General features: G+C 42.4%; 1 protein-coding gene across 19 annotated transcripts in view; it reads right to left on the reverse strand.

The window, feature by feature from the left end:
- R3HDM2 (R3H domain containing 2) overlaps window positions 1-26,842 on the reverse strand; it is a 130,185-nt gene that overhangs the window by 16,267 nt on the left and 87,076 nt on the right. For 6 of the 19 annotated variants that reach the window (XM_033116964.1, XM_033116982.1, XM_033116965.1 and 3 more), the window contains 14 exons: window positions 25,199-25,398; window positions 22,573-22,596; window positions 20,819-20,860; window positions 18,811-18,897; window positions 18,174-18,300; window positions 17,221-17,299; window positions 16,508-16,567; window positions 15,825-15,965; window positions 15,278-15,386; window positions 12,450-12,545; window positions 9,509-9,540; window positions 9,357-9,410; window positions 4,926-5,158; window positions 2,911-3,071 (listed from right to left, as the gene is read on the reverse strand). In XM_033116964.1, the coding sequence (XP_032972855.1) occupies window positions 2,911-3,071; window positions 4,926-5,158; window positions 9,357-9,410; window positions 9,509-9,540; window positions 12,450-12,545; window positions 15,278-15,386; window positions 15,825-15,965; window positions 16,508-16,567; window positions 17,221-17,299; window positions 18,174-18,300; window positions 18,811-18,897; window positions 20,819-20,860; window positions 22,573-22,596; window positions 25,199-25,363 (1,410 nt within the window). In that variant the 5' untranslated portion in view covers window positions 25,364-25,398. The remainder of the gene's footprint in view (window positions 1-2,910; window positions 3,072-4,925; window positions 5,159-9,356; window positions 9,411-9,508; window positions 9,541-12,449; window positions 12,546-15,277; window positions 15,387-15,824; window positions 15,966-16,507; window positions 16,568-17,220; window positions 17,300-18,173; window positions 18,301-18,810; window positions 18,898-20,818; window positions 20,861-22,572; window positions 22,597-25,198; window positions 25,399-26,842) is intronic. The other 13 variants (XM_033116966.1, XM_033116973.1, XM_033116967.1 and 10 more) reach the window with 7 other exon arrangements.

Consider the following 26,842-nt stretch of genomic DNA (forward strand, 5'->3'; position numbering starts at 1 on the left):
TTCAGGCTTTATACCCGCTTGGGAGGAAGAGGTGGCCATAGGGACAGTGAAATGGTAAAACAACATTGCCTGTTTTCCTCACATTTGTGAGTTTTGAGTAAAAAGTGAAGAGAGAAGAAATGATGCTTTCTCTTAGGCCTCTCCTGCTGAGGTAAGTAGTGGTAAAGGTGGGACCTCAGTGCTATTTTTCAGTTATTCCATCACTACCTTCAGCTATAGTTCTCTTCTCAGAGAGTCTCAAATTCCAGAGCTAGGGAACTTCTGAAAAACCATGGGCCAGCCAAAGACTGGCCCTGAGGGATTTGACTGCCCCCTAATGGTGAATTCTGGGCTAGATCATTGGTTCCTGGATGCCTGACTGGACCTCAGGAGAAAGGCTCAGAGGACTCCTTTTCAAGCAGTCCACTCCACTTTAAGTAAATTGGGCAAAACGTAGCCTCTGGCCCTTTAATCCTCAGCCTCTCTTGGTTTCACATGTTCAACTGATACATGATATGGAGGCCTGCTCTGACAGCAGCGGCCTCCAGAGGAGTGAAAGAGCATACTTTAGCCAGCACTGTCCCTATGCCTGGGACAAATGCCTCTGCTACAGAGGTAAAGTTTCTCTCTCAGTTTCTCTTCCAAAGGAAAAACTTCAAAGTTTTTGAAGTTTGTGTGTACAGTGGTGTGTGTGTGTGTGTGGTCACTTCCTTCATTCCTGCCCTGCTGTTGCGTACCACTTGAGAAACAGAACAATACATATTCTGGGGCTCAGCAACCTGAGTTTGGAGAGCCACCAACTGAGAGACAGAGAAAAAGAAGAAAGAAAAAAAAAGGTAGTAGGAAGAGGAAGAAAGAGATAGAGAAGGAGAAAAAGTGAAGAGGAAGAAAAAAGGAACTACATATAGTGGTATAATAGTAGCAGCTACCGTAAGTGCTTCAGGGACAGCAAAACTTAACTAGGATAAGACTTTTTGGGTTGGAGTTTGGGATCAAAATTAACTTCAGGAACAGACTTCCGAGGGAGCAGAGATCTCTATACCGAATAATGGCTCCTACAGAGCCTAGCCCAGCATGGACTCCCTGCAGGTAAGTCAGTACCAACAGCTGACCCACTCACCCTCACTCATGATGCAGAAGCAGGGACAGAATCTGAGGAAAAGTTTGGGATTTAGGGCCAGGCACCTGGACATCCTGTCTAATTTTTTTTCTGTCCCAAATATTTATTCTCTTTACTTGTCTCTTTATTCCCATCCTACTCCTGCTGTCTGTTTCTAGATATGGATGGAAGGAGGATACAGATGGAAGACTAAGAGGGAAAAAAGGGAGCAAGACTATTAAAATCTACATTTTAGAAAACTCAAAAAAATACTGGGATCTTATCAAAGTGAAACATACACACACAGAAACACAGTAGGAGACAGCCAGAGGGAGAAGAGAGTTTACCCACTTGTAGGCCTAAGTTATGACACAGAAAAGGAAAAGCACACACACATGCTATGTGTCAGTATGGAGCGAGGTAAGCTGACATGAATGGGATTTAGTGAGGCGGATGGTGGTAGAAGAAGAAAGAAGTCAGGACTACAGAGAAACTGATTTATGGACTAAGATGAAGGACTAGAATGATCTGCATGTGGGTTATATTAAGACACAAAGCAGGGTTTCCTAGATCTTCACTGTTCTTTATTTTAGCTGCTGCTTCTTTTTTTTTTTTTTAGTTAAAGTTTATTGGGGTGACAATTGTTAGTAAAATTACTTAGATTTCAGGTATACAATTCTGTATTACATCATCTATAAATCCCATTATGTGTTCACCCAGAGTCAGTTCTCCTTCCATCACCATATATTTGATCCCCTTTACCCTCATCTACCACCCCCCTCCCTATTTTAGCTTTTTTTCACAATATTTGAACTGGGCCCTTCTGGGGTCTTTCCCCTCTAGTTTCCAGTTCTGAGGGTATGAGTTCCTGGGGGTTGCTTCTTGTGCCTATGGAACACAAGTACCTGAGGCTAAGCTGGACTAACTGAACAGGGAGATGAGGGAGCTTGGGAGGTGAAACAAGAACTTCAACTGCAGCAGAAAAGAGTACAGACACGGGCTTCCTGACTGCCAGAGAGTACTTCAGGATAAAGCATGGGCTTATTCACGAAGAGCTCTATTCATGCAAAAAAAGACTAAGTGGAGATGTCAGAGCACTTCTCCTTAGGGTATGAAGGGGACTCAAACCTAGAACACGGAGAGGTTCCACTTAGAACATGATCTGATTCTTATGCGGATGACTTGCATGGTCTCCACAGAAGCAAAACTGCAGCCACACCCTAGTTGGTACCAACATCTATCCATCCAGTAAAAGGCGAGAGAGCTCCTCTATGCATGGAAACAAAGACAACAGGGAGTACTGTGCTAGGTTAGGCCCTGTAGATGGGGGACAGGGGAGCATTATTTGGTTCTATGCCTATGGCATAGGTATGACAGGGGTCTTGAGTGTTAATTTCCTCCCCCCAACACATAAATACATGTTTATGGGTCAATAGTTATATGAATACATTCGGACAATGGTGAGAGCTGTGATCTTTTCCAGCTCCATATGTGGATATAGTGAGCAAAATCTCCTTGCTAATTACATAGGATGTAGAGGGCGGTGGGGTACAGCAAACTGGGGAATGGGGTAAAAGATCTCACTGACAATTCTCAGGACGTAGAAGAGGAAATGTAAAGCAAAAAACTCCCAGACTGACTACCAAAGAGCACTTTGGCCAAACCTTCACCCTTACTCTTCTTTCCCCACAACTAACAAATTGAGAAATGGGGGAGAGAGTGGCATGTCTCCAAAAACAGATCTTTCCTGCCACCCACAGCACAAGAGACATGACTACTTCCAAAGCTTGCTTAAATCGGAGCGCAGGGGGTTCTGGCGCTGAGTGACTCACCTGTGAGATCATGTGATTATTCAAGGGTGGCTGTTGCTGAGGCGTGGGTGGGAGAGCAGGAAGCTGCTGCTGCTGCTGCTGGGCAGTACAAGGGAGGAGACCCCGGACAGACTGGGATGAGGTGACCTGGTTGCACACTTCTGGGGCACCTGGTGCCATACCTAAGGCAAAGAGGAGACCCACCAAGAGCTATGAGCACAAGTCATGACCATTCCACCCTTGGAGGGCCCAGCTGCAGGGCTCTAGGCTCCTTGCCGTTTCTCTTCACACTCCTTCTGCGCATTTCCCCAGCTGTCTGGGGAAGGTCCACGTATTAGCATGGATGCATTGCAGCTGCCTGCTGAGGAGAGGCCTCATCTTAGGTTTCTGCTCCCTCGGGACAATAGCCACCGTGACTGGCAAGGTGTGGTTTTGGAATTAAACAAAATGTGAGGCTGCTAAGTCACCTCTCCTGCAGTGCCGAGAATCTGTCCATCATAAAAACTGAAAACATGAATGTTTGCTTCCTGGGAAGGTACAGATTCCTGGTCCCTCAACAGACCTGTCTTCTTTGATTTCTTCTTAACTTGTAGTGTCTCACGAAAGTTGCTGAGAAGACAACCATGCCTCTCCAAGTACGTGCCTGTGCACACAAATACACACACCCTTCATCTATTTTCCCCATTTCCAGGCTCTTCAAGTCATGCATGCATTCACATTAAATACTTTTACTTAACACCTCCTATGTGCCAAGCATCGTATAATGAACTGAGGACATAAAGGCGAAGGGAACACAGTCCTTGCCCTTAAGCCACACAGGATCTTCTGACAAGATGAACATCCACACAATTACCACCTGATAAGGATAAGGGATGTACCAGTGATACGAACCAAGTTGTATGAAAGCAAAGATGAAAAGTAGTAACTCCCAGAAGGGTTAAAGGGAAGGGTTTAAAGAGGAAGTGGCAGGAGAGATGGGCTTGAAGGGTGAACAGAAGGCTTGTCAGACTGACAGGGGACAAAGCTAATACCATATTCAGGAACTGGTTGGTGGGCCAGAGGAGGACGCACATCTGGACATGAGACTGAGAGGGCAGACTGGAGTCAGGAAGGTGTGCGTATCAGTGATTTGGATTTTATTACGTAGGGAAAGCAGAAACATGAAGTTTTTAAGAGAGGAGTGACTTGATCAGATTTGTGTTATAGATTGGTAAACTGGCTCTATATAGGGCTGAGGATGGAGCAGGGAAACTAGCTTGGGGGCCAGAGTTATAATTAAATAAAAGAAGACGAAGGCCTGGATAAAGGCAGAGGCAGTAGAGTTAGAAAGGTGGTAACAGGGAAGAGCAGCGGAGACCCAACAGTCAGAGGCAAAATCTTCACCACTACTGAGGTCTTCTGAGACCTACAGAACTTCTGGAATAAGAGTGAAGCAATTCTTTAGAGGCAGGAGGATGGTTCACTGGGTATAAAGAGTTAACTAACCTTCTGCTAAGAGTGCAATAGGAACCCATGGAGGTTACACAGCAGATTAGGAGAGCTAAAGAGTGACGGAGGGGCATGCGAAACATATGCTCCTTCTCAGTGACTAAGCTCCAGAGAAGAAGTCACAGCAGTGTCTCTCGAAGTTCCAGCCTATTAGCTGCTACCAAGTAATTACACATAGCTACACTCTGAGGGTTCCCTCTGCACTACAAACCTTCTTTATAATCTCAGAGGCCACAGAAGGACAGCAGCTGTCATTCCCATCTCAGTGTATGACCCGAACCGGGGCTGATAGGGGTGTTCTACCTCAGTCAGAAATCAGATACAATAATCTCTTCTCAATCCATTTTTTTCCAATTAGGAAAGAAAGTTTGAAAGAAAATCAGAGAGGGGACTCAAAAGGACATTGGATTCAAGAAATGAAACTTCCCCTCATCTGGCTCCGTTAGGTTTCCAGGACACGATATTGGGACAAGTGTTTTGTTAGAAGTAAGTATCAGTGATGTTTTATAAAAGATAAGCAGGACACAGAAAAGGAGAAACTATAATACCTGGCCTGGAGATCCTTCCTGCACTGCCACCTTTACTGTTCCCGATGCTGTCGCCACGGGTGAGGATAGAGATTCCGCTGAAGCTGCTGGCTTTGGTGACAGGGGGCCGCATGCTCCGGACAGAGCCATCAGAGTCCGTGCTGCTCCACGGCCGTGGCTCCAGGGATTTGAGTTCGCTGTCTGTGCTGCTCTGGCGGCTGCTTGAGGTACGGCTCAGCCCCTCACGGTTCCCCCTGCGAAGACCACAGTGGTCAGAGCACCCCCCACCTACCACTTCTGCCGAAGGGCTAGGAGAGAGTTCATTTCTATTCTTTCAGTAACAAAGAAGGGGCGAGGGTTGAGGGGAAGATGGACACGGACTTCTTGTTAGTTGGCTGGCCAACCAAGACTTGATGAGAACAGAAAGAACAATACCCAGTACAGTTACAAAGAGCACAGAGGCAAATCTGGAAGACAGTGCACTGGCAACTAATTCAGTACCAGAGGTGGATGGGAAACCACATACATGATGCTGAGATTGGCTGTGGTCTCTTACCCCAACCTCCCACTGCAGGGATCCCACACATGCAGGAAACAGTTGGGAGCAGAGGGGTACCAGCTCCTTCTGGGAGTTCTTAAAACAAAAAGACTCCTAGAAGTAACTAGTGCTAGCCAATGACATGGATAAATCCCACACTAGGTCTTCCACATAACACACGTCTAAGCCAGCAGAGGTGCTGCTTATGTCCACTGTCCCAGGGGTGGGAAGAGAACAGTGGACAAAAGGGACACTCTGGACAACTCAGTCTGATAGTTTGGAATTGACCTAACCTGTGCTGTGGAAGTTCTGTGTTGGTATCTGGGAACAATTGGTTCCAGGGTCTCTCAGGGCTGAAGTTCCAGGCATGATCAACCAAACATGCCCTTGGGACCCAGGATGGCAAGTACTGGGGGGCTGACTGTGCCTAGCTGCCTCCATATTAAGAACCCTATTGCTCTAGGCAAGGCACAAGGCTATAGAGAAAAGGAATTCATTCTCTTTCATTTTATTCTATAAACACCAGGGTTATTCTGATGTTACAATCACTGAGTGTGATTATGAACAGCAGCACTCCTCAAGATAGACGGCGTTGGCCTGAAAGCCCTAAGTCTTGTTGAGTTCTTACTGCTTCTTAATCAGTAAGCAATCAAGAACCAGGAATTTTCCTTTCATATCCCCCACCTCCAACAACTAGTGACCTAAGGAAATCAAATGACAACAATCACAAAGATTTTGGTATGTATACTGGGGAGCAACTGAGAAGAATTCATAGCATCGTGGGCTCCCTTCTTTTCACCACCATCCCACCTAAAGCAAATAGAAAACCCCATCTCAATCCCCTTAGCTGCAAAGACATTAGGCTCAGAGTTATTCTAATAAAGGAAGGTACTTTTATTAAGAAGGTGATAATAAAGAAAATACTTTTCTTTATTAGAATATATGCTCCAAAGGTACTACAGAGAAGATGGGCAAAACATATGCTAGGGTCACTATTTTAGTTTTTAGCCAAGCTAACTGTGGTAGGCTAAGAACACACTGGCACAGCTGGTTAGGGACGTGGCTAATTCTTCTCTGAATCCCAAGTAGATGTCTATGTAACCTCAAAGCTTCTCTCTATATAGTTAGAATAGAGGACTGGAAAATATTCCTGTTTCCCCAAAACTTTACTGCTTTTTTGGGGGGATGTCAAAAGTAGAATGGGAAACAAGAAAGAAGTATAAATCAGGGACTCTCCAGGAACAGAACCAGACTCAAGTGGGAGCCAATAGCTCTGTCTCAATGGACAAAGTCAAGTCTACTGAAAGGACTCAGTAAAGATGTGTGTGTGGTGGGTAAAGGGGATACAGCAGTGGCAATGGATGAGGCTGTACATTAGACATTAGAGCTTGAATTTTGCAAGACGAGTCCTAATGGCCTTTTACACCTAAATCAAATTCTGTATACTATCTATTATTACAATTCCGCCATTTATTTTCTCTTTCTACCAGAGGTCAGTGAATGAATCAACTTTAAACCAAACACCCTGGGAAGCCAAAGTGGCAGCACTTCTATACTCATCCAGTTTCCCGAGACAGCGATGGCCAAGTGCTCAAGCTGTGGCCTGTCCGACGGCCTTCTGACTAACCTGGGTTAGTACACTATACCCCTGAGGCTTAGAGAATCTGAGATGAGTATTGGCAAGGAAAGAGATCAGTTTTCCTTCTCTACAACTAAACCTAATCTCTAGTTATGGCTTTCCACTTCACTAAAAAGAAGGCAGTTACTTCACTAAAAATAAGGCAGTTAGGGAAAACTACCAAACTCAATTCTGAGCACCAGATTGGGTTGTGTGTGTGTTGGAGAGGTGGGGGTAAAGGACAGAGAATATTCACACTGCTTATTCCCGGGAAATTAGAGCTTAAGTTTTTACAAGTAGATTCAGTGCTGGTGAAAAGTCCAGTTTAGTAAGTTGGGGAGTAGGTACAGAGGCCTGTGGAAGAGGTGGCAATAAATACCAGTAACCCTCACTGTAGCTTATTCATCAGTTGAGTAGAATCTTCCAAAGAATTGGGAAGTTGCCATATTTATTGCGAATCGTGGATGAGGGAACCTGGTATATTGGTATTTGTTTCACAAACTTGGGAAGAAAGGTATAAAGCACTTAGAGAAGATCAGCTTCTAATCATTAGAGTTCTGGACTAGTACCCAAATAGAGGAAGAAGTTACTCCCTTAAGAGTCCAGGGAGCTGCATTTAAATGACCTAGATCTTTAATCAAAACTCGGTACGGAAAGCAGCAGCATAAGAGGTCTGGATAGGAGAGGGCTCACTCGATCCTTCAAGCTATTATCCACACAACGTGAGAGAGTCTGATGCGCCACAGCACAAATAAGGGCATCCTTCTTAGCAGTGAATCTGAAGTAGGGCTCTGAATGGCACACTACTCAGAGAGGAAGGGGTGATGTTTGTAGAGAGCTGGTGTGCTCTGATGGAAAGTACACTGGACAAAGACTCAGTCCCAGTTTTGCCACTAACAGCCATGAAAACTTGGGCTGGCCACTTAATGTCTCTGCTTTTGTTTTCTTACATGTAAACCAGCCTACCAATTCAGGACACGGAGAGAACTGAATCCCATACAGTTTACTTTGGCAACTGTAAAGCACTGTGCAGTAAGTCCCACAGAGAAGTTAGTTTAAAACTCCTGTTTATTACAGGTATTTTGGGATCATTTATGACTTTGAAGGGTAAAATATGGAACAGGATTTTTTTTTTTTTTTAAAGAGGACTCTATCTTGACTACCACCAACAATGTAGAGCCCTCTCTGCCTGGGGCTTTCAAATGGACCACAGGGTGGGATAATTTAGGGAAGATTTTAGAGATATGGAAGGATCCTCCATCCCAAGAATGGGAAATCTTGATATGCCAATTTACACATGGTTTGACTAGCTTTAGAAAGGACGATAGGGAAGGGACAACTGAAGTACTGCGAATGACAGCTTTAACTAGTCTGAGTTAGTCAGGTTCTATCAAGCTTAGGATTCAAAAAGAGAAGAAAGGGTTAGACCTAAATCCTAGTATTAAATATTCAGGTTTTCTGTGCTCTATAGTTTTTCTATGGTAAATGGGAAGAATATGCTTAAAATGAGTTGGTGCCAGGATAGGGTCTTGAAGTAGTGCTTCTCTCACCACCACCTGCGTAATCGCTGGGGTGGGACTGAGAGACTGAAATGAAAGGGAGATTCTCAAGACTGCTTTGTGGAAAATGGAGAAGATTAGGCACTGGAGAAGATAACACAGTAGCTTTCACCAACATTAAGAGCAAGTCATGGACAATGATATAAAGGACACAATCTAAGTCCCTTCTAAGGCAGACAAATCCTTTCTGAGATCTTTGTGGGAGCCTCAGAAATGGGTCATCTTACCCATTACATTGCTCCAAAGAGAAAACTACATAGACAGAGGTGTTTGTATGTGTTTATATATGTGTGTTTGTACTATTCTTTCTTAAAGATACAAGACATTCTCTATGCTGGGTAAGGGTTAAGCTCTTCACATCTTTGCACAGATTCAGAAAGGTAGCTGGAAGATACCCATTCTTGTACCTTAACATATGTCGAACCCCTCCAAAAATGCCCAATTCCATCAAATTTCTGGGAGGAAACAGTACCTATCCCAGACACACCTATTTGGTCCCCTTCACCACCTATCCAGGACTTAAAATGAAATCAACAACAATAAAAATAGAGTCATTGAGCAGGAGTCTTTTTTTTTAATGGGGAAAAATATCCAATATTGCAAAAACCACAAGCTGAATTATTTCACAAGCAGCCATGCATGGAGCAAACTCACTCCGCTGAAAAGATTACAGCAAAACAAAATAAAATTTAAAAAAACAAAAAAAACAAGGAGAGATATGTATTACACAGAGGTACCTAAAAATCTGCCTTCTCTTGTGAGAGCTAGAAGAAAAGGCTTCTTTGGAGAGTCTGTTGGTTAACATCAAAGAAAAGCATCATTACAGGATTATATTAACCTCACTGACAAAGCTCAATGAGAAGCAGGGAACATGCTAAGTGGTACTAACCTGATGTCATTTAGATATCCGTTCTGGCCAGTCTAGGTGAGGGGGAGAAAACGGAAAATAACTTATAAGAAAACAGCATGGCATAACCGAAAAGGGTGTCCATGATGCTATGAATACCCAAGGTCCTCAAACCAAGCTCACCCCCCAACAGGGAGAGAGGGAGCAGGGACAGGATGACCCACACCCACACCCGCAGTCTGACTTCTCACCTTTCATGGGAAAGAGCAGTCAGCATTTTTAGCCTTCCCACAGAGTGTTTAAAAAGAGAAGCTGATAAAGGTAGGAGTATGGAAAGGAGGAAGAGGAAAGTATTAACCTGACTATGATTTCCTTTTTAGCTTTAAATTTACTCCCTCTAGAGGGAAGCTGAGCATAATAATTGGTGTGCTTGGTCCTAAAGAGTGTGTTCAAAGGGAAGGAAAAGGGAGACAAGAGAAAGAAATTTAGGTTTTTTGGAAATTGTCCTCAATGATTATTCCATTTCTGTCCTCTACACTGGCCAAAATGAAAGACATTCTGACCTGAGACCCAAGGAGAGTAAGAAATTGGGGAAGCAGGTACTTTTCAGAGCCTAGAAAATATGAGAAAATTAAAAGCCTGAAACATTCCTTTTGGGGATGATTTCCTGACAAAGCCACTGAGCTGAGTGAAGTAAACATTATGGTGGATTCCCAAACCTTAGAAAAAGGTACCAAAGAGTGTCCAGCTGCTGAGCAGACTGAGTTCTGCACAGAGCAGAGCCTACATGGGGCAGTTTTCCCAATACTCAGCTCAGGCTCCAGAGAAGGCTGCAGCAGCAGCATTTCCATCCAAACACCATCCTTGCCATTTCCCTTTCTCTTCGGCCTGCCTCTTCCTCCTCTCTGCCCCACCTACAATGCCACCCTTCATCATCTCCCTTTGACGGGCCAGGTTCCTCTCCACATGGGAATCTTTGGAGTATGGTGGGCTTTGGCCATTTCTCCCTGTCTAGGCTTTTGAGAATCCTGATGCCTCTACCACAGCAAGAGTTACAAAGTGCTGAAATGAAAGTGATAAATCCACAAGGATTTAACAAAGAATACATATAGTAGTAGGGGCTTGAGAGACTATAAATCAGGAGAAAAAAAAGGAGAGAAGAGCTAACTTTGACTCTGTTATGGTTGTAGGTGGATATATTCCAGTGTTGCTCATAATTAGCCCCAATACCTATTAAAAGTTGTTTCTACTTTCAGAGTATCTGTTGCTTTGCTAATGGCTGGCATGGTGGGACAGTCATTTCCATGTGTCAGTGAAGCCGAGGTACACATCATAGGTAACTATGCTACGATGTCACTGGTACTTCTTAATCTAAGGAGCCCAGAGCAGAGCAAACTACTGAGAGGTAGTTTCCTTTAGGGGTTAAGAGCATGGGCTCTGGAGCTGGACTGCCTGAATTCAAATATCAGCTCTTTCACTAACTAGTGGTATGATCTTAGGTTACCTAACCTCTCTATGCCTCAGTCCCACGTGTATAAAATGAGGAAATAATTTAACCTACCTCATAAGCCTAGTATGAGGATTCAATAATTTATGCAAAGTGCTAAGAACAGTGTCTGAAAGATAGCAAGCACTATGTAAATGTTTGCTATTATCATCACCAACCTGCTCTGTCCACAATTTAGGGTCATCACTGGCTACAGCCATGTACAAATTACCTCTCTCCTCTCATTCCACCCAACTGGTTTGCACGTGAAGGTTAGAGAACCCTCTTTGGGCTATGACTGGATAATGTGGAGGATGGATTTTTCTGAGTCAGAATGGAAGTCTACGTAACAGAAGCTAAGAAGATTCCTTCTCCTTGGACTTTGGGCCAGAAGGTTTGTCATGTTATCTGTCCCCAGTGAGGAACCTTGGAACACTTGGGTCTCCTGATACAATGGAACAAGTTCATAGAGGAGTTCAGTTTTTTTGAAGTTGGAGGCAATATTTTTCTGACCTAGGTGATGATGAAAAGGTATATATATATATATATATATATATATAGTCTTGCTGATGGAGGGGAGCATGGGGGAGATGGGAGGAGAGCAGTGTCCATCTAAGTATATTGATTAAAACTGGCCATCTTGTAACAATGGAGGGAGGCTGGCTCTTCCTTTTTTGACTGTAAGACGGTGCTACTATCTGGATCCTACATTTCCTGGAGATTTGTTCCTCTCTTGCCTGTTCACAGCATTTCCTGAACTTCTGCTATATTTCTCTTTAGTCTGGTAGGCAAAGGCCACCAGATACAGAGGGACCAAGTATATTTGGTATGGCCCACGATTCTTAAGAATAAAGTTGCCTAAAATGATTCATGTTGCCTTTTGGCCCATGGAGCCAGTCCTATTCTAAGAAGCAAGGTAAGAAATATAGGAAGAAAGAGACTTGCTGTTCACATAGAGACTGGAGGGACGAGTGAGTGGTACCCTCTGTGCATGTGGAATGTGGAGCTTAGAGAATGGATGCCAGATCTGTGCGCTACCAGTCACAAACACAGCCTAAAAACAAGGCTGGCCAAACAAGATGAACGTATAGGCTGTGTGGATACTAAAGTCTTCCACTTAGAAGCAGAGATGCCTAAAATGGATAGTGGCAGTGAAAGAGGGTAAGTGGGAGGAGGGTTTGACAGGAAAGATTCAGAGCCCTTCCATAAGGCCTGCCAAAACAATTTCTATTTTCAGTCTAATCATATCCACCAAATTCAGCCACTCCATTTATTCTCTATGTATGCCATACAGCAGAATGTATTAAAAATAATACAAATAAAAATGTGCAGCTTCCCAATAAGCCACATTTAATTTTAGAGATCAATCTGGGGCTGGCTGATTTTGGCTAAAAAACAACAACAATAAAACATTTATGGAGGGTTCATTTCCATTTACAGTTCCAAAGATTAAGAGCTAAAAGCTATGGGCTGACAACTCTCAGAAGCTACACTTACCTCTCGGGCAAATATTCTCTCTCGGACCCTTTGATATTCCTCCTCTCTCTCTTCTATTGACTTGCTCCTCCTTCCATCCTGCAATGGAACTCTGATCTAGATCGATGAGCAGAATTAAGCTAGTTAAGTTCTCCTCGTACTGCAAGTTCACTGCACACCAGCAAGGAAGAGAAACCGGGAGAGTTTATAGTTGCCATCAAAAAAATGGAAAAAAAAGAAATAAAATTTCCAGTGTTGGACAGGTTTCACTGGGTACATCTGACCATGCAGTTTGGGAGATCAGGTTTTCTGGATGGTTGGGGCCTCTCCATCTCCCCACCCCCACCCCCAGAGTATCAAGAACAACTATTTGTAAGGATTGGGTTGCTTCCTTATCGTAACCAGGTACTTTCCAGCCAGTAAGGATCAAGAGAATAGCTGAGGGAATAAACAACATTGCTTTGGAGGGAAAGCAAGGGATAGGAGAAGCTAGAAGGGAAAGAAACAGGTATTTAGCAGAGCTGAATGTAGAGAAGAGTTTTACAGACCTAGCACCTGACGTTATCCCTTCTTCATTTACTAATGTCATGGTTTGAAGACCCAAGTCACACACAGCTCAGCAAAGAAGGCCTTGGAAAGGAAATCCCAAGGGCGAAGCTAAACTCAAGGCTTAAGAATCTTTTCTTATCTATAGCTCCTGAAGAGAGGGAAAGAGAAATTACAGAAAGAGGAGAACAGAGCAACACAAAGAGGAAGAGAGAAAGGAAAGGAGAGTAGAAAGGATGGACAGAGAAAGGAACAGACAAATAGGTACAGGGGAAGGAGGGGACAGAGAGGGCGATAGAAATGGAAAAAAAGGAAATGGAGGACAGAGAATCTTACGTGCCCTGAGAAACGTAGTGAGGTGACCAGCGGGAATGACTGAGCAGATCACCCACCGCCTCTGGCTAGTTTCCCATCAAACCCCCAACTCTGTCCTTCCCTCCCTTGGTCTGTGAGTTGTGAGCACTGTCTCGGGGAGGGTGTACAGTGTCCTTTTTCATTCTGCTCTTGAAGGCAATGAGCTCTGAGGGAGATAACCCATCAGATGAATGTCATCAGGTTATAAGATTCTGACATTCAATTGAGAGGCTTTGAAAGTTTCAGGTGAAGCAACCAAGGAGACTACTGCTCTAGGCTGATCTTAACGATCTTCACCAATCTCCAGAGGGAGGCACAACTTCAGGAGTAGCAACTTTTGACTAGATTTAGTTCTCACTAGCCTTAAGAACCTAAATTCTACAAACTGTCCTTTTACAAATCCCATTTCGAGAAGACACAGGACCTTCAGGTGCTATATTGTCCTCAGGCCCTAGCACTGATAAACCAGTGGCAGAGTAGAAGAGCATTATGGGCTTTGAGGTCAGACGGGAGGTCAGCTCTGCCACCTCTGAGTAATGTCACTTCATAACTTAACATCTCTTAGCCTCAGTGTTCTTACATTTAAAGTGGGGCTAATAACCCCCATCTACATTGGGCTATGAAGAGGATTAAATGAGATAATGTATACAATGTGTTAGGAACGGAGTCTAGTTCAGGGAAAACACTCAACAAGATAGCAATACTGTGGTTTATTATTAATATCACAGACAAAAAAGTGCATAGAGCCTAACCTAGTATGGATCAAGCCTGAAGCTGAGAGGTGAAAAGTTCACAGTACGGACAGATTCTACTCCGTCTCAATATGCCTGTAGGCCTGAATAATTCCTGATCCACAGAAAAAGGGTTTGGGGACAATGGAGAGAAGGGCATCAGGATGGAAAGGCTCTTTCTTGTTTTTTAAATTTTGTCTTTTTGTATGTTTCATTTTTTTCAATCAGACCCAGCGTGTTTGTCCACAACAGATAATGGCACTTTTCTCTAAAGGACTCCCTCAAATACTCAAGTAGCAACCAGGAAAAGTCCTAGTCTCAAAACCATGCAATATCCCAAGAAAACTAATTTTGACTGTAGACGTAAGGTATTATTATAGCTATTATTAATTAGCAAGACTCATATTGGCTCTATCCAATCATGCTCCTCAAACGTTAATCCTGGCTCTCCACCTAACCTCCTTTAGAGGCCAAGTAGAAGCAGGCTAATCTAATCCCTGTATGTGGCTAGGAAAACTAACCCCCAAATAATCACTCATTATCTGAAGGGCGAGCTAGAAGTCAGGGCAACAACGAGCCCATAAATGAAAGGATGGGGCAGATTTGTTCACTTCTTATTCCCACAGGAGTGGATCAAAAAGGGGATAGTGTTTGAGGTTCCAGCATCAAAAGTCAAATTAACTCACTCACCTTGGTGGAAGGAGTTGGGAAAAGAATAAGGAGTTTGCAGAATGGGATCAGAAACACCTTTATACGTGGGTAAATCAGATCACTACTTTGCCTGTTTGTTCAAGGCTAGCCCTGAGCTAGGATAAGAGTGGAAGTGGGAAAAAGTAGCTTTGGGTGGTTCCCAAGGAAATCCCTAACTATTAAAGAAAAAAAGAATGAAGCTATCAGCTGGATCAAGGCTGAAGCAGGGAGGGACCTTGCTTTGTCCCAAAATAACATGGAGTCAGAAGTCAGTGGCAGAACCAGGGAGTTCCAGGACCAATGAGAAAACCCAGCAAACCTCAGCACCATGTCTCTCTGGGGCTAAGAGGGTGGCATTCAGCTCAACAAGAGTAGTCAGTCCTCAACAGTAAGCCAAAGCCAACTCGGTATAGCTCAACATATTTTTGCACACTACCAAATTCCACACTGCATCCCATAAAAATCCTCTGCCCTCCCAGTTTCTCTTACGACAACCTTGCTATGTGCCCACCCCTTTCCATTCTTCACCTGGTTATCATCTCGGTCCATACTGGCATCATCTCTCTTGAGAATGAATCTCTGCTGAAATTCTGTATTCTTCTCATCCTTTATATGTTCTGAGAACCTCTGTTCAGGGCTGGAATTGGGAGAGAAATGCGGAAGGAAGGGAGGAAAAACACCCTTCTGTTAGGAAGCAGACCTCCTAGTACAGCTCTCCTAAGTTCCATAACTCCCTCTCAGGGGATTTCTGGAGTCAGCCATCCAGAAAGTCACATGAAGGTTTTCATGAAATCCTCAGGGTCTGTTCTTTACATATCTACAACTTGTCTCCTCCAAAGTTATACCTGTCCTATCGGTAAGGTGAAGAGAGGCCAGGCGCCAGTCTTCCCAGAACAACAGTGCCTCTAGGATCCATCTCCAAGGCCTCACCAAGAGCAGGAATTGATAATACCGCCCCCCCACCCAGCCTGGTCCCTCCCCAGATAGAGACATCTTGAACCCTACAGTCTTCCTCTTCTAGCCCAGAGGCTATCGCAGGAAGAAAGTCTTCCCAATCTGTGGTTTCCTCGCTTACATTCTTGTGTTACTGGTTTTGTTGATGATGACAGCTTTTCCAGTTTGATCAACATTGTGGTCCATCCCAAAATAGGCTGCTACCCGGTGTAATAGCATCCGGTGATATGAGGTCATCTGAGGGAACTTCTTGAACTGGTTACTGAAGGGAAATCCAGGGGGGGAAAGTAAAATAAGGACAAATAACAACCAACCGTAATTTTCCTTAAAAGTGTCTAAAGTGGGGACTTTCTTAGGAGAAGCAGACATATTATAAGAAAGATATTTACTCAATGGGAACCAAAACGGTTCTCTCAGCTTCTCTATCTATAGTATTTTATAGATCACTCTAAATTACCATCCTCATCAAGACTACTCCTTAAGTCCTAGGTCTCATCCAACTGGATGATTTTCTACAAAGAAAAAGGGGGATATTTAAGAATAATGAAATATGGGCCAGGGGCTAGTTGCTGAAAAGGTATAAATTCCTTGCAACTGAAGTCTATGCAATAACTTAAAAACCTCACTTGGTTTTCACACATATACTTTTTAATCCATTCTGATTACTTCTCCCCAACTCTTTTTGGTTCCCAGTGAGTAATTACTTTAAGGCAAAGATGAAAGAGGGATATCCTAAAATTGTACCTAAATTTCTTTCCGGTGCCCCTCCCAACTCAAAATGTGTATTTCATTCAAGTAACTTACTTGTTGTCATTAATAAATTCCAGAATCTCCTGTTCTAATTTTAGCAGCATCATTCTGTCCCTGTTTAGAAAAGATTAAGACAAAACAAAACAAAAAGCAGCCTCCCATAGACATTCAAAGCAAGAATTAAAGACACAACCTGCCCACTACAGAAGCTGAAGGGAGAAAGATCCAAATCCCAAATGGACCAAAATGCAGTGACTGTTGAGCCTCACTGACCTGTTTTATGTTACTTTAAAAAAGAAATCAACTTTTCATTTTGCAGATCCTCCTAGCTATGTACTTTGTTTTCCGTATCAGAAACCTAAGTCTGTTGGCAGTCATATTTCTATAAACACATACTTTATACTTATATATCTGTTCATTATTCTATAGTCGATCGGGTTATTTATAGAATTTTTAATGAATTATGATTTAGCTTATGTACAAATCAATTATTTGTTCTTCTGTGATTTTAATTATAGTCCCAAGTCTTCATATTTCTTTGTCTTTGCATTCTTCCACAGAATTTTTCTCAACTCTTCTGAAAGCAGAAACCTTAATATCAGGGTATTCTGAATCCCTCCCAGCATATAAAACTATACTGGAGAGAAATGGTGTTTGGGGATGGGCATCCTAGATTCTAATGGAAAAATTCTGAGAAGCTACTTGGCCTCTTGGGTATCTTTCTGGCCGCTGGCCCCTTGCCCCCTTCCATCAAATCATGTTATTACCTTGGGTTCTTTTTCAGTGTATTTACAAGAAATTCATGTAGGTCAATTCCAGTGGAGTCCGTATATTCTTGGCTGGAGTCTAGAATCACCACAACAAAAGAAATTTAAAATAAATGAAACTACCTTGCACCTAATCCCAAGCAGAAGCCCACAACCTGATCAGGAGAGATGAGAATAGGAAAGTAGAATCAAACTTCGGGGGCTTTAGCTTAAAAACCAGAATGATTTTGATTTGCCAGCCCCCTGCCCCCCTCCAATTCCTCATGACAATTATAGAAGGCAGACCCTGGGTCCCAGTGTTGTATCAGTATCACCATCCGTTAAGTGTCTGCTGAATGCCCTGACCAAACAAAGCTGGTTTTATTCTAGTTCAGGAAAAGAGATTCCACGTAAGGATAGTCAGGGCTATCCTTAAATCTCAGCAAAGATGCTCAAATGTTGATTATTTATATTTATTTATAAAATTTTAATCCCAAGGTTGCCTTTTCCCTCTCAGCTATCATTTTTATGGATCATCTCTTTTTGCTTTCCACCCAAGAATTTAAAACCAAAGAGAGCTTAATAATAATATATAAATCTGCATTGTTAAAAAAAAAAAGATTCCAAGCATCCCCAAACCAACATATAAATGCTATCTGGAGGAGCTGTAACCAGTGATGATCCATGTCACTGTTTATTCTAGAGCAAGAATAAAATAAAAATTGACTGCAATGTCCTCCTATGGGTAGCACCGATGTTAATGGAGTAGGTGTCTGTGGCACGTGAACCCCTAAGACAAGGTTGGAGAAAGCAGCAAAGAAAACCACCTAGTCAGGCACCTTCCCAAGCAATGATGACGTTAGCAGGACACTGACCTGGGGGGCCCATTAGGCCAGCAGCTGCCAGGCTGCAAGACAAACGGAAAGGGCACTGCAGAGCCCGGCCCTAGGACGTAAGAGAAGGAGGAGTCTCACCTCTCGACAGCATCTTCCTCGGGACCTTTTCTTTGTTTTTGTCCTTGTCTTCCTTTTCAGGGACATCCTTTGTGGATTTTTCTTCCTCTTTGTCAGAGGGGCAGCTGATGTGCAACTGAATTATATCCTTGGACAAGGGTAAAGAGAAATATAATCAAAGGGAAAAAAGGATTAACTTTCCTGTAGCCCCCTGGAAATCTCAAAGAAGGTAAATCTTGGGATGGTAGAATTCTCTTACAGAAGAGAGTATTTTGTTAATTAAATTGTTTTAGCTTTTGTTCTACCAAAAGGGTAGAGGCCAAGCATTTTCTGCCAACAATCACAGCGTACTAGATGGAGAGCTCAAGTTACACTGCTTGTTCTTGGTGTAGGGATTGGATGGAAATGGTTCTAACCACCAGAGGGAACAGGGTGTGGGTGGGAAAACAAGATCCAGCCCTGGGATCGCCTTGCCTGCATCATCGTGTGTGGTCCAGGTGTGAAGACCTATATACTTCAAGCGCTCGCCCATGTCATGCTTCACTTTAATGGCTTGTTTTGAAGCTTCTTCTATCCTGACTTCCAAGACTAATGTTGATGCGGTGGTTGCTATACTACAGTTTACCAAACAACTGCCAAACTCTTATGGAGGACCTACCTGGGTTTCTAATGACCCATCAGCAAATGGGACAGAGGACTCCTCACACACTGCCAGGCTGCGTACCAACTTCAGCTTGGAATTAGACTGAGAAAAAACAAATAACACATATATATTCCCTTAGTGGACATTCAGAAAGCTTTTGGCTGAATGACAGGCATCTTCTTTGGCTCTGTTAGTTGCTGCTTCCATTAAATAGGGTTTTTTTTAAAAAACATGTCGTGCTTGCCAGTTCCTGATTCACTTGAAAGATAATTCTCCTGCTTATAACAGTAGCCATATAAAAACAAAATGGCTACATTCGAGAGATGATAGGAAAACCACTTCACTTAGCTCTCTTCTCTCTCTAGCCCAGTGCTCCAATTTCAGACTCAGAAGTTTACTGAGAATACATAGCAGCAGAGCTGACAGAAAGACACTGGATTTAAGACCCAGAAGCCCTAGCTTCAACTCCTTGTTTTGTGCTTATGAGCTATGAGACCCTGAGCAAATTACCTGACCTCTCTGGGTCTGTTTTCCCTCAATAAAACTGGGATAAAAATACTTAAAGGGCTGTTGTGAGAATTAGATGATATAAAATATGTAAACATATGTATCATAAACAGCACCTAACATAGAGCAGACAATAAATGACTCTAAACCTGAGATGGCAAGGGATGGAAAGTAGTGTCTAAGAAAAATGAGAAAGACAGAAAACTTTCTAACAATTGGGAATCAATGTGATAAAAAGTGAATCCACTTGGTTTACTTCTGCTGGCTGGGGCATCCCCAAAAGATCTGAAATCCACTTTGCAAATCACTGCTCTCCTAGGGATCCCCAAAGTCAAAAATTGTAGTGACTCATTAGAAATCTAACTACCTCAGTAAACCTAACATTTACTGAGAGATCTTATAATAAAAATCAAGGTTTACAGTGAATACAAAAGCACAAATTATGGTACGTGTGTTCTAGGTAGTGTAGTATAGTAAAAAGAACTTGCAAGTCTGAAGAACTGACTTTAAGCCTAGTTCTGCCACTTACTAATAAAATGTCCTCTGTCAAACTCACTCACTCTCTATAAGCCCGAGTTTCCTCACCTGTAAAATGGAGATAATGGTCTTACTTAACTCAAAAAGTTTGACAGGAAGTGAAGCAGCAGTGAACACCCTCTGTTTGAACTTTAGTGTCAAGCCCATCACTGTGGATCATGCCATGTAAGGCAAAACACAGAACCAAATGACCATACATCGTGGTCATCTTCAAACCCAAGTTACATATGGCTGGGTCACTCCCAAATTCTGCCATTATTTTTCTGGGGGAAAAGGGTAGACACCCTTAATTATTAATTCTGGTGATAATTCCTCCCACTGTAAGAAAAGTTTAATATGTTACTGTTCCCCAACTAAAATTAATAAGCTATCACACACTAACACATATATTCTTCCCTGATAACACTGCTCAAAATAATCTGTGATGTGCTAATTTTATCAAACAATGATTAAAAACGAAGTCTTCCTTCCTGCCCCAACCTAAAAAGTAAAACATCTTTAAAAATAACTATATTTTTAGGATGTCTAAAATGTTGAGTCATTTCTACTAATGGAGCAGGATTTATCCTAAAAAAAAAAATTCACGTGGAAAAAAATGTCAGGTGGGAAAAGACTCACAGCAGCCTTTCTCCTAGAGAAGCCAGAGCTGAGCACAGAAACTGGCACTGCAGCAGAACCAGTACCAATTTGCTCAGGCTTTGTGGGAGGCTCTGGCTGGGTATCCTTTCAGGTATCGGAAATAGACTGTGACTGAACTAGAGATAATGGAGAAAACTAAAACCAGACCTTCCAACAGGAAATGTGTGCGTGCATGTCCCTATGTGAATGTGTAAATGCACGTTCATAACTAGGGTACGAAGTGTAGGCAAAAAACTTTGCCTATATATAATCCAAAGAAACTAGATATTAGTGATAAGTCCATTTGTGAAACATATTACTAATAGCACCAGAAAAGTAGCTATAGAGAAAGGGCTCTCACCTTGGCTCTCTTCCTGGCATGACCATGGTTGGATGTCCGCCTCTGTTAGAAGGGGATTAGAAAACATTAAAGGTGGGGGAAATCAACACTTAAAAGCATACAAGTTTATAAAGAAAAAGCACTAACTGTAAAACCATTACAACAGCTAAACTATGATGAGACCCACTTGGTGTGGTTACTCCTGTGCTACAACTCAAGCAACTATGAAACGGAAGGCATTACAGGCCACCTACAGACAAATCACCACTCACTATAGAGATAAAGAATAGGAAGATACTGACTGTTGGCCTATTTCACAGATTGATAAAAATTACTTTTGGATAAACCACGAATCCTCCCTTAATTAAGATGCTTGTGGACATGAAATATGACCCCTAACTGTCACTTACAATAACATCTTTACAGGACAATGCATTCAGAGTTCCCATTTGAGATATTCAAAACACCTGTCCCTCTAGCTGCAGAAATGAAATAAAGACTCTTCTTGCCAATTGCCTCCCTCCCAGTTCTATGAGAATTCTCCCAGTTCTAAGTTCCTGCTGGTAGCTCTTATAGACTGTCTGAGTTACGGATATAAGATGCAACGGGATAAAAAGAAGGGAGAATGGAAGATATGGTCAAGACCTCCATAACAAAGGGAGGGTAAGGAGAGTGAGTAAGGAGCAGGGTAGAAGCTGAGGAAGATAAGAATGAGGGCTTGAGGTGGGATGAGGGAAGGAACAACGAATTAATTAATGAGGTTTCTGAACAGCTGAGAAGTCAAAATGGGGGCTTTTGGGACGAGGTTGGGTAGGTTTAGGTATGGGTGAGGCCCTTAGGGCTCTGAGATGTGTGGCATGGAACTCACTGCCCCGGGATATGGAGAGAACTGAGGCGGGTGGGTGGCTGGGGGAACAAGACAGACACAGTACCAGCGTGGTCCTGGGGGGGCGGGGTGAGGATTCCCCTTTCCTTTGTCCTCTTCACTAGTTACCAAACAACACTACTAAAATGCAACATGGAGAACTGGGAAGGTGGATGGAAAGAATAAGAAATGATGGTGGTCTGGTCAGTGGAGAGATCAGTTACAGTAAAGGAAAAGCCATAGTCCAGGAATAGGAAGCAGTATTTTGTCACTATTTTTTCAAATATATAGTAATATACACATGGCACAAACATTCAAGAAGTATAATATGGGCCTGTGTCCCCCAGCTACCTGGTTCCCTCAAATACTACTGAATTTCTTGTAACCTTTCCAGAGATCTTTTATGCATATATAAGCTTACTGTACATGTGTACACACAGGTGTTTTGTTTTGTTTTTTAACCAAATAGAAGTATACTGTACACACTGCTCTGAACCTTGCTTTTAAACATTTTTTCGTGGATATCACGCTATAGAAGATCTATTGTTTTTCTTAATGGTATTCCACTATGTGGCTGTACCATAACTTATTTTATCAGTCTCTTAAATTGCACCATTTTGGATGTTTCTGATCTCTTGCTAGTATAAACAGTGCTTCAAGGACCATAACACTGAGTGTATCTACAAATAAAGTGTATCTGTAGTCCACTAAAATTTTATAAAGTATTACCAAATTGCCCTTCAAAGAGGTTATATAAACTTATAACCCTATAAGCAATGTATGTATGTATGACTCTGCTTATTTCGCAGAATGGATAGTGTTCATTTAATAGTCAAACATATGTTGAAAGTCTAATGTGTACCAGACACCATGCTAACTACTGGAAGATACATAGATAAAAGACACAAACCTTGTCAAAAAGGAACTCATAATCCTGTTGGAGAAGACAGACAAACAGACAATTACAATACAGTACATTAAGTGCATCACAGAGGCACTCATGGAGTGCTATCGGAGCACACAGCACAAGTGTCTAACTCAGACCCAGCAATTCCAAACTCATACGTTCACAAATATTGAGTGCTTGCAAGGAATTGTGTTGGGCTTTACAGATATCAGGTTGGTGCAAAAGTAATTGCGGTTTTTGAAATTATTTTTTAACCTTTTAAACTGCAATGACTTTTGCACCAACCTAACACAGTGGTAAGTCCACACTGACTGAATCCTGGGCCTCATGGAGCTTATAGTTCTGTGAAGGAGACAGGCATTAATTGAAGAATTATATGATGTACACCTGCAGTGAGTGAGTATCGTTGTCAAGGAAGGCTTCCTGGAGAAAGACACATCTGGATTGAGTTTTAAAGAATAAGCAGGTTATTAGACAGATGTCGGTGGGTGAGAAAAGCAGTTGTCTGCAAGTGAAGGCGGCCAGGGAAAGAACACCAAGGAGGACATTCTAGGCAGAGAAAGCATGTACAAAAGCATGCTTGCCCCAAACTTTTCGGTCCCTATTTATAACAGGGACCCAGGAATCACATAAGGCTGAAGCAAAGGATGCCAGATGCAGATGACCGGCAGGTAAGGGACTAGGTCCCAATAAGCCATGCTGACAAATCTGGGACTTAGCCTGGGGCAATAAGACATACACAAAATTTGAGAATTAACATCACATCTTTACTTCAAAACCATCTTTCTAAAGCAGTGTGGTAGATGAATCAGAAGGGATTACATTAAAGGCAGAAAACTCAGCTAGGACGCTATACCCAGCGGTTATTTTAAGGGCCCACCTAAGTTCAGTATGTGTTAAGTCAGGGCTTGCCCATTCTAAACTGAATCTTAGAACCTGCCTTTTCTAGCACCGTTTCCATTGCAAAACCTGTTCTGAGTTCCAATTGCTGATTCCAAGGCTATGTCTCACACAGTACAAGTAACGCAAGTCCCTTCTGCAAACTTCCAGTTTCAACTCATCACAGGCGCTCCCTTGACAGCGTCAGTAAGATTCTTGGGGAGACTTCCGGAGTGTGAGTCAGGGGGAAGGTAGAAGGAACAGAATGTTTAGTGCTGTTGAAGGGGCACATGATCTGTTGGGAAAAGGCAGAGGGGAGAGGGCTTGCCAAGGGTGGCCAAAAGGACTGAAGACTTTGTAGGAGGAGCAGCAACTCCACCTGCTCTCGCAGCAGCAAAAGAAGTCAGAGAGGAGGCAGGTTTCCCTCAACAACCTCCCACACAATCTATTTGTCCATCTGGATGAAGACATTCTTCAAGCAAGCGAGTGTCCACAAGACATGTAAAACCTATAGACATCCTTGCTTCTCTGCCTGTCATCAAGAAGTACACAAAACAGGAGTTCAGAACACCACTTAAAATAAAAATAGTCTCCTGAGAACTGAGTAACTTGGACCCAAAAGTTCATTTAATTATACCTTCCATGTAACGTGACAACACATAATTAAACATCACTTATCTGTCTTCAGGATTTAAATTCACTACTAGTATCAGCGGAGGCTTGGAAACTCTGGAAGGATGGGCAGGGAATGATAACTCATACAAAGGGTAATGGAAAGAAAAGCAGCCAGGACAGAGATCTGGCAAATTATTAAGAGGAAAGACAGAAAAGCAGGCAGCTAGAGAACAAAGTATTTCAAAAGCTGTCTGATTTAATTCATCCCTTTATGTTGTTGTTTTACCTTTAAGAAAAGACAAGACCTAGGTATATTGGGTTGTCAAGAGAAATTATGCTTCAAGTTTCCAGAACTTCCAAGATGTTGTTGCTACTGCTTTTTAAACTAATTTACTGGAGTAAACAGTCTATTTCCTAAGCACATAATAAAGACCAGTCTCACCCCTGGGCATGAAGGAAAAGATTTGTGTAATGTGGGTTTGGATACCAGAGGAAACCAGCAGTGACCACAGAAAAAGAGAAGGACGGGAACAGGTAGGCGAGACGAGGCTGAGAGTCCGGGCTGGCTGGGTACCAAAGAGGAGCCCTGGAGGAAGCTCAGCTGGCCATCATCTCCTGCCATCATATCTGCACTGCAGTATGAATTTGGATGGAAAACAACATGGCAACCAAAGAGTGAAATTCCTCTCACTCACATTTACCAAGTGGCATGTTCAAAGACTATTTCTGACCCAGAAAATGCTGACTGCTTTTTTTTTGACAACCAGGATATGAATTTAACACTGTATGTAAAGCCAGGAAGCTCTAGTTTTAAGAGTTTATTGTATTAGTCACATTATGACTTGTTAAATATGTTTGTATTTATTTTTTGATAGTTAAAAAATGTCAAAATGTAGCAAACAGTAGTGTAACTCATGTCCAAATGGATTAGGTATTTCATTGTCTTCTTTAGACTCCATTGTGGCATCTATGACAAAACGGGCAGGAGATATTTCTTGAGAGCCAAAGTTGGGATTTTAGGGAGAATCAAGTGTTTGGACAAGTGACTGGCTTCCTATAGATCCCCAATGCCATCTATAATCACATTTCTGTTCAGATCTACAGAGTGTGCACATGATGTACTTCTAATCCTTACCTGGGTTTCCTGACGCAAACTGGTATCTTCACTCTCTTTCTCAATTTCTTCCTTACTTTGAGTCTTAGATATAAACTTGTTTTTGTTTACAGATTCTTCTACCAGTTTTTTTTCTGACTCTTTCATTATTTCCAGGGTCTCTTGAGTAGTGTTACTGTTAGACATCTTCTTCAATAGAATACAGCAGCCTCTATGGACTCCTAAAGAAACATCAAATGCGTTAAATAAGAGGTGTGTATCCTTACTTAACACACATACAAGACTTGTATTTCACATACAGGTCTTCAGCAGCCTCCCTATAACCCAGAGAAGGGTCTTTTGACAAATGCTGCCCCTGGCTATTTATTTTCCTTTTTAAAAAAAGGATTATTGAGGTCACACTGACATAAACTGCACATATTTAAAATGCACAATTGGATACAATAAACTGCACATATTTAAAATGCACAATTGGATGAGTTATGAAACATGCACACACCTGTGAAACCATCACAAGCAAACAGTAAGTATATTCATCACCTGTGTAAGCCCTTTCTCCCCTCCCCACCTTCTCCAGTCAACCACTGATTTGCTTTCTGTCACTACAGATTAGTCTGTATTTTCCAGAGCTTTCATCATACATTACCAGGATTCTTTTACTCAGCATAATTATTTTGAGATTCACCAGGATTCAGTTCTAAAGCAATATAGTATGAGTTCTCTTGGCACTTTATTCGCCCTCCTTTGTTCCCTACAGAAATTTGCTCACATTTTCAGCTTGAACACTCCAAAGAGTTAACTCACTAAACTCTCTCCTGAAAGAAGAAAAATATATTATAAAGCTCCATTCACTACTAGATGACCATTCTCCTTTCCCAAGGGAGAACAGCCACAGCTGCCACAAAACACAACACTGTTACCAACTTCAAGCTTCTCCCCCATCAAAAAACAGCAAAATCAAACAATGGTTACAGAATCTTAAATTCTTTCCTTTATTTTCAGCAAGCTGAAAAAGGAACAAAAGAGGGGGTGGCCTGTTAGCTCATCTGGTTAGAGCGCAGTGCCCTTAACAAGGTTGCCCTTAACAAGGTTGCCGGTTCGATCCCCAGGTTCGATCCCCACATGGGCCACTGTGAGCTGTGCCCTCTCCACAACTAGATTGAAATAATTACTTGACTTGGAGCTGATGGGTCCTGGAAAAATACACTTAAAATAAGTAAAAGTTTTTGTTTGTTTTTTTTAAAAAGGAAGAAAAGAACTCTACAGTGATCTGTCCTTCAGAGAAAGACTAGGTCTTTCTTTGTTTCGCTATTCACTATTTGGGTTCAGTCACTCTCCTGCCTCCCAAAGACACAGAGCATCTGTAGTGCAGGGGTGGCTGGCTCTTTATCACTTACTATTGCTACCTGGGAAATCCTGTAATGAAGTCAACACAGTTCTCCAAGCACACACTCAAACAAAAGTTGATGTCCTATACACAGATTTACATCCTCAAGCAACCGTTGAAGTCAAACATCCTTAGCTCCAACAATGGTTTCTAGAGGTTTCTCCTTACATGGTTAAAAGTTGTATTTCAATCCTGAATACTTTCCTTCCTTTAAAAAGATAAGACGGAAAACCCTCCTAGAAGTCATGTCTATTCCTGTGGCCCTAGAAATGAGCTAG

Source organism: Rhinolophus ferrumequinum, chromosome 10 (genome assembly GCF_004115265.2).
Source record: "Rhinolophus ferrumequinum isolate MPI-CBG mRhiFer1 chromosome 10, mRhiFer1_v1.p, whole genome shotgun sequence".
In the NCBI taxonomy this organism is placed as follows: domain Eukaryota; kingdom Metazoa; phylum Chordata; class Mammalia; order Chiroptera; family Rhinolophidae; genus Rhinolophus; species Rhinolophus ferrumequinum.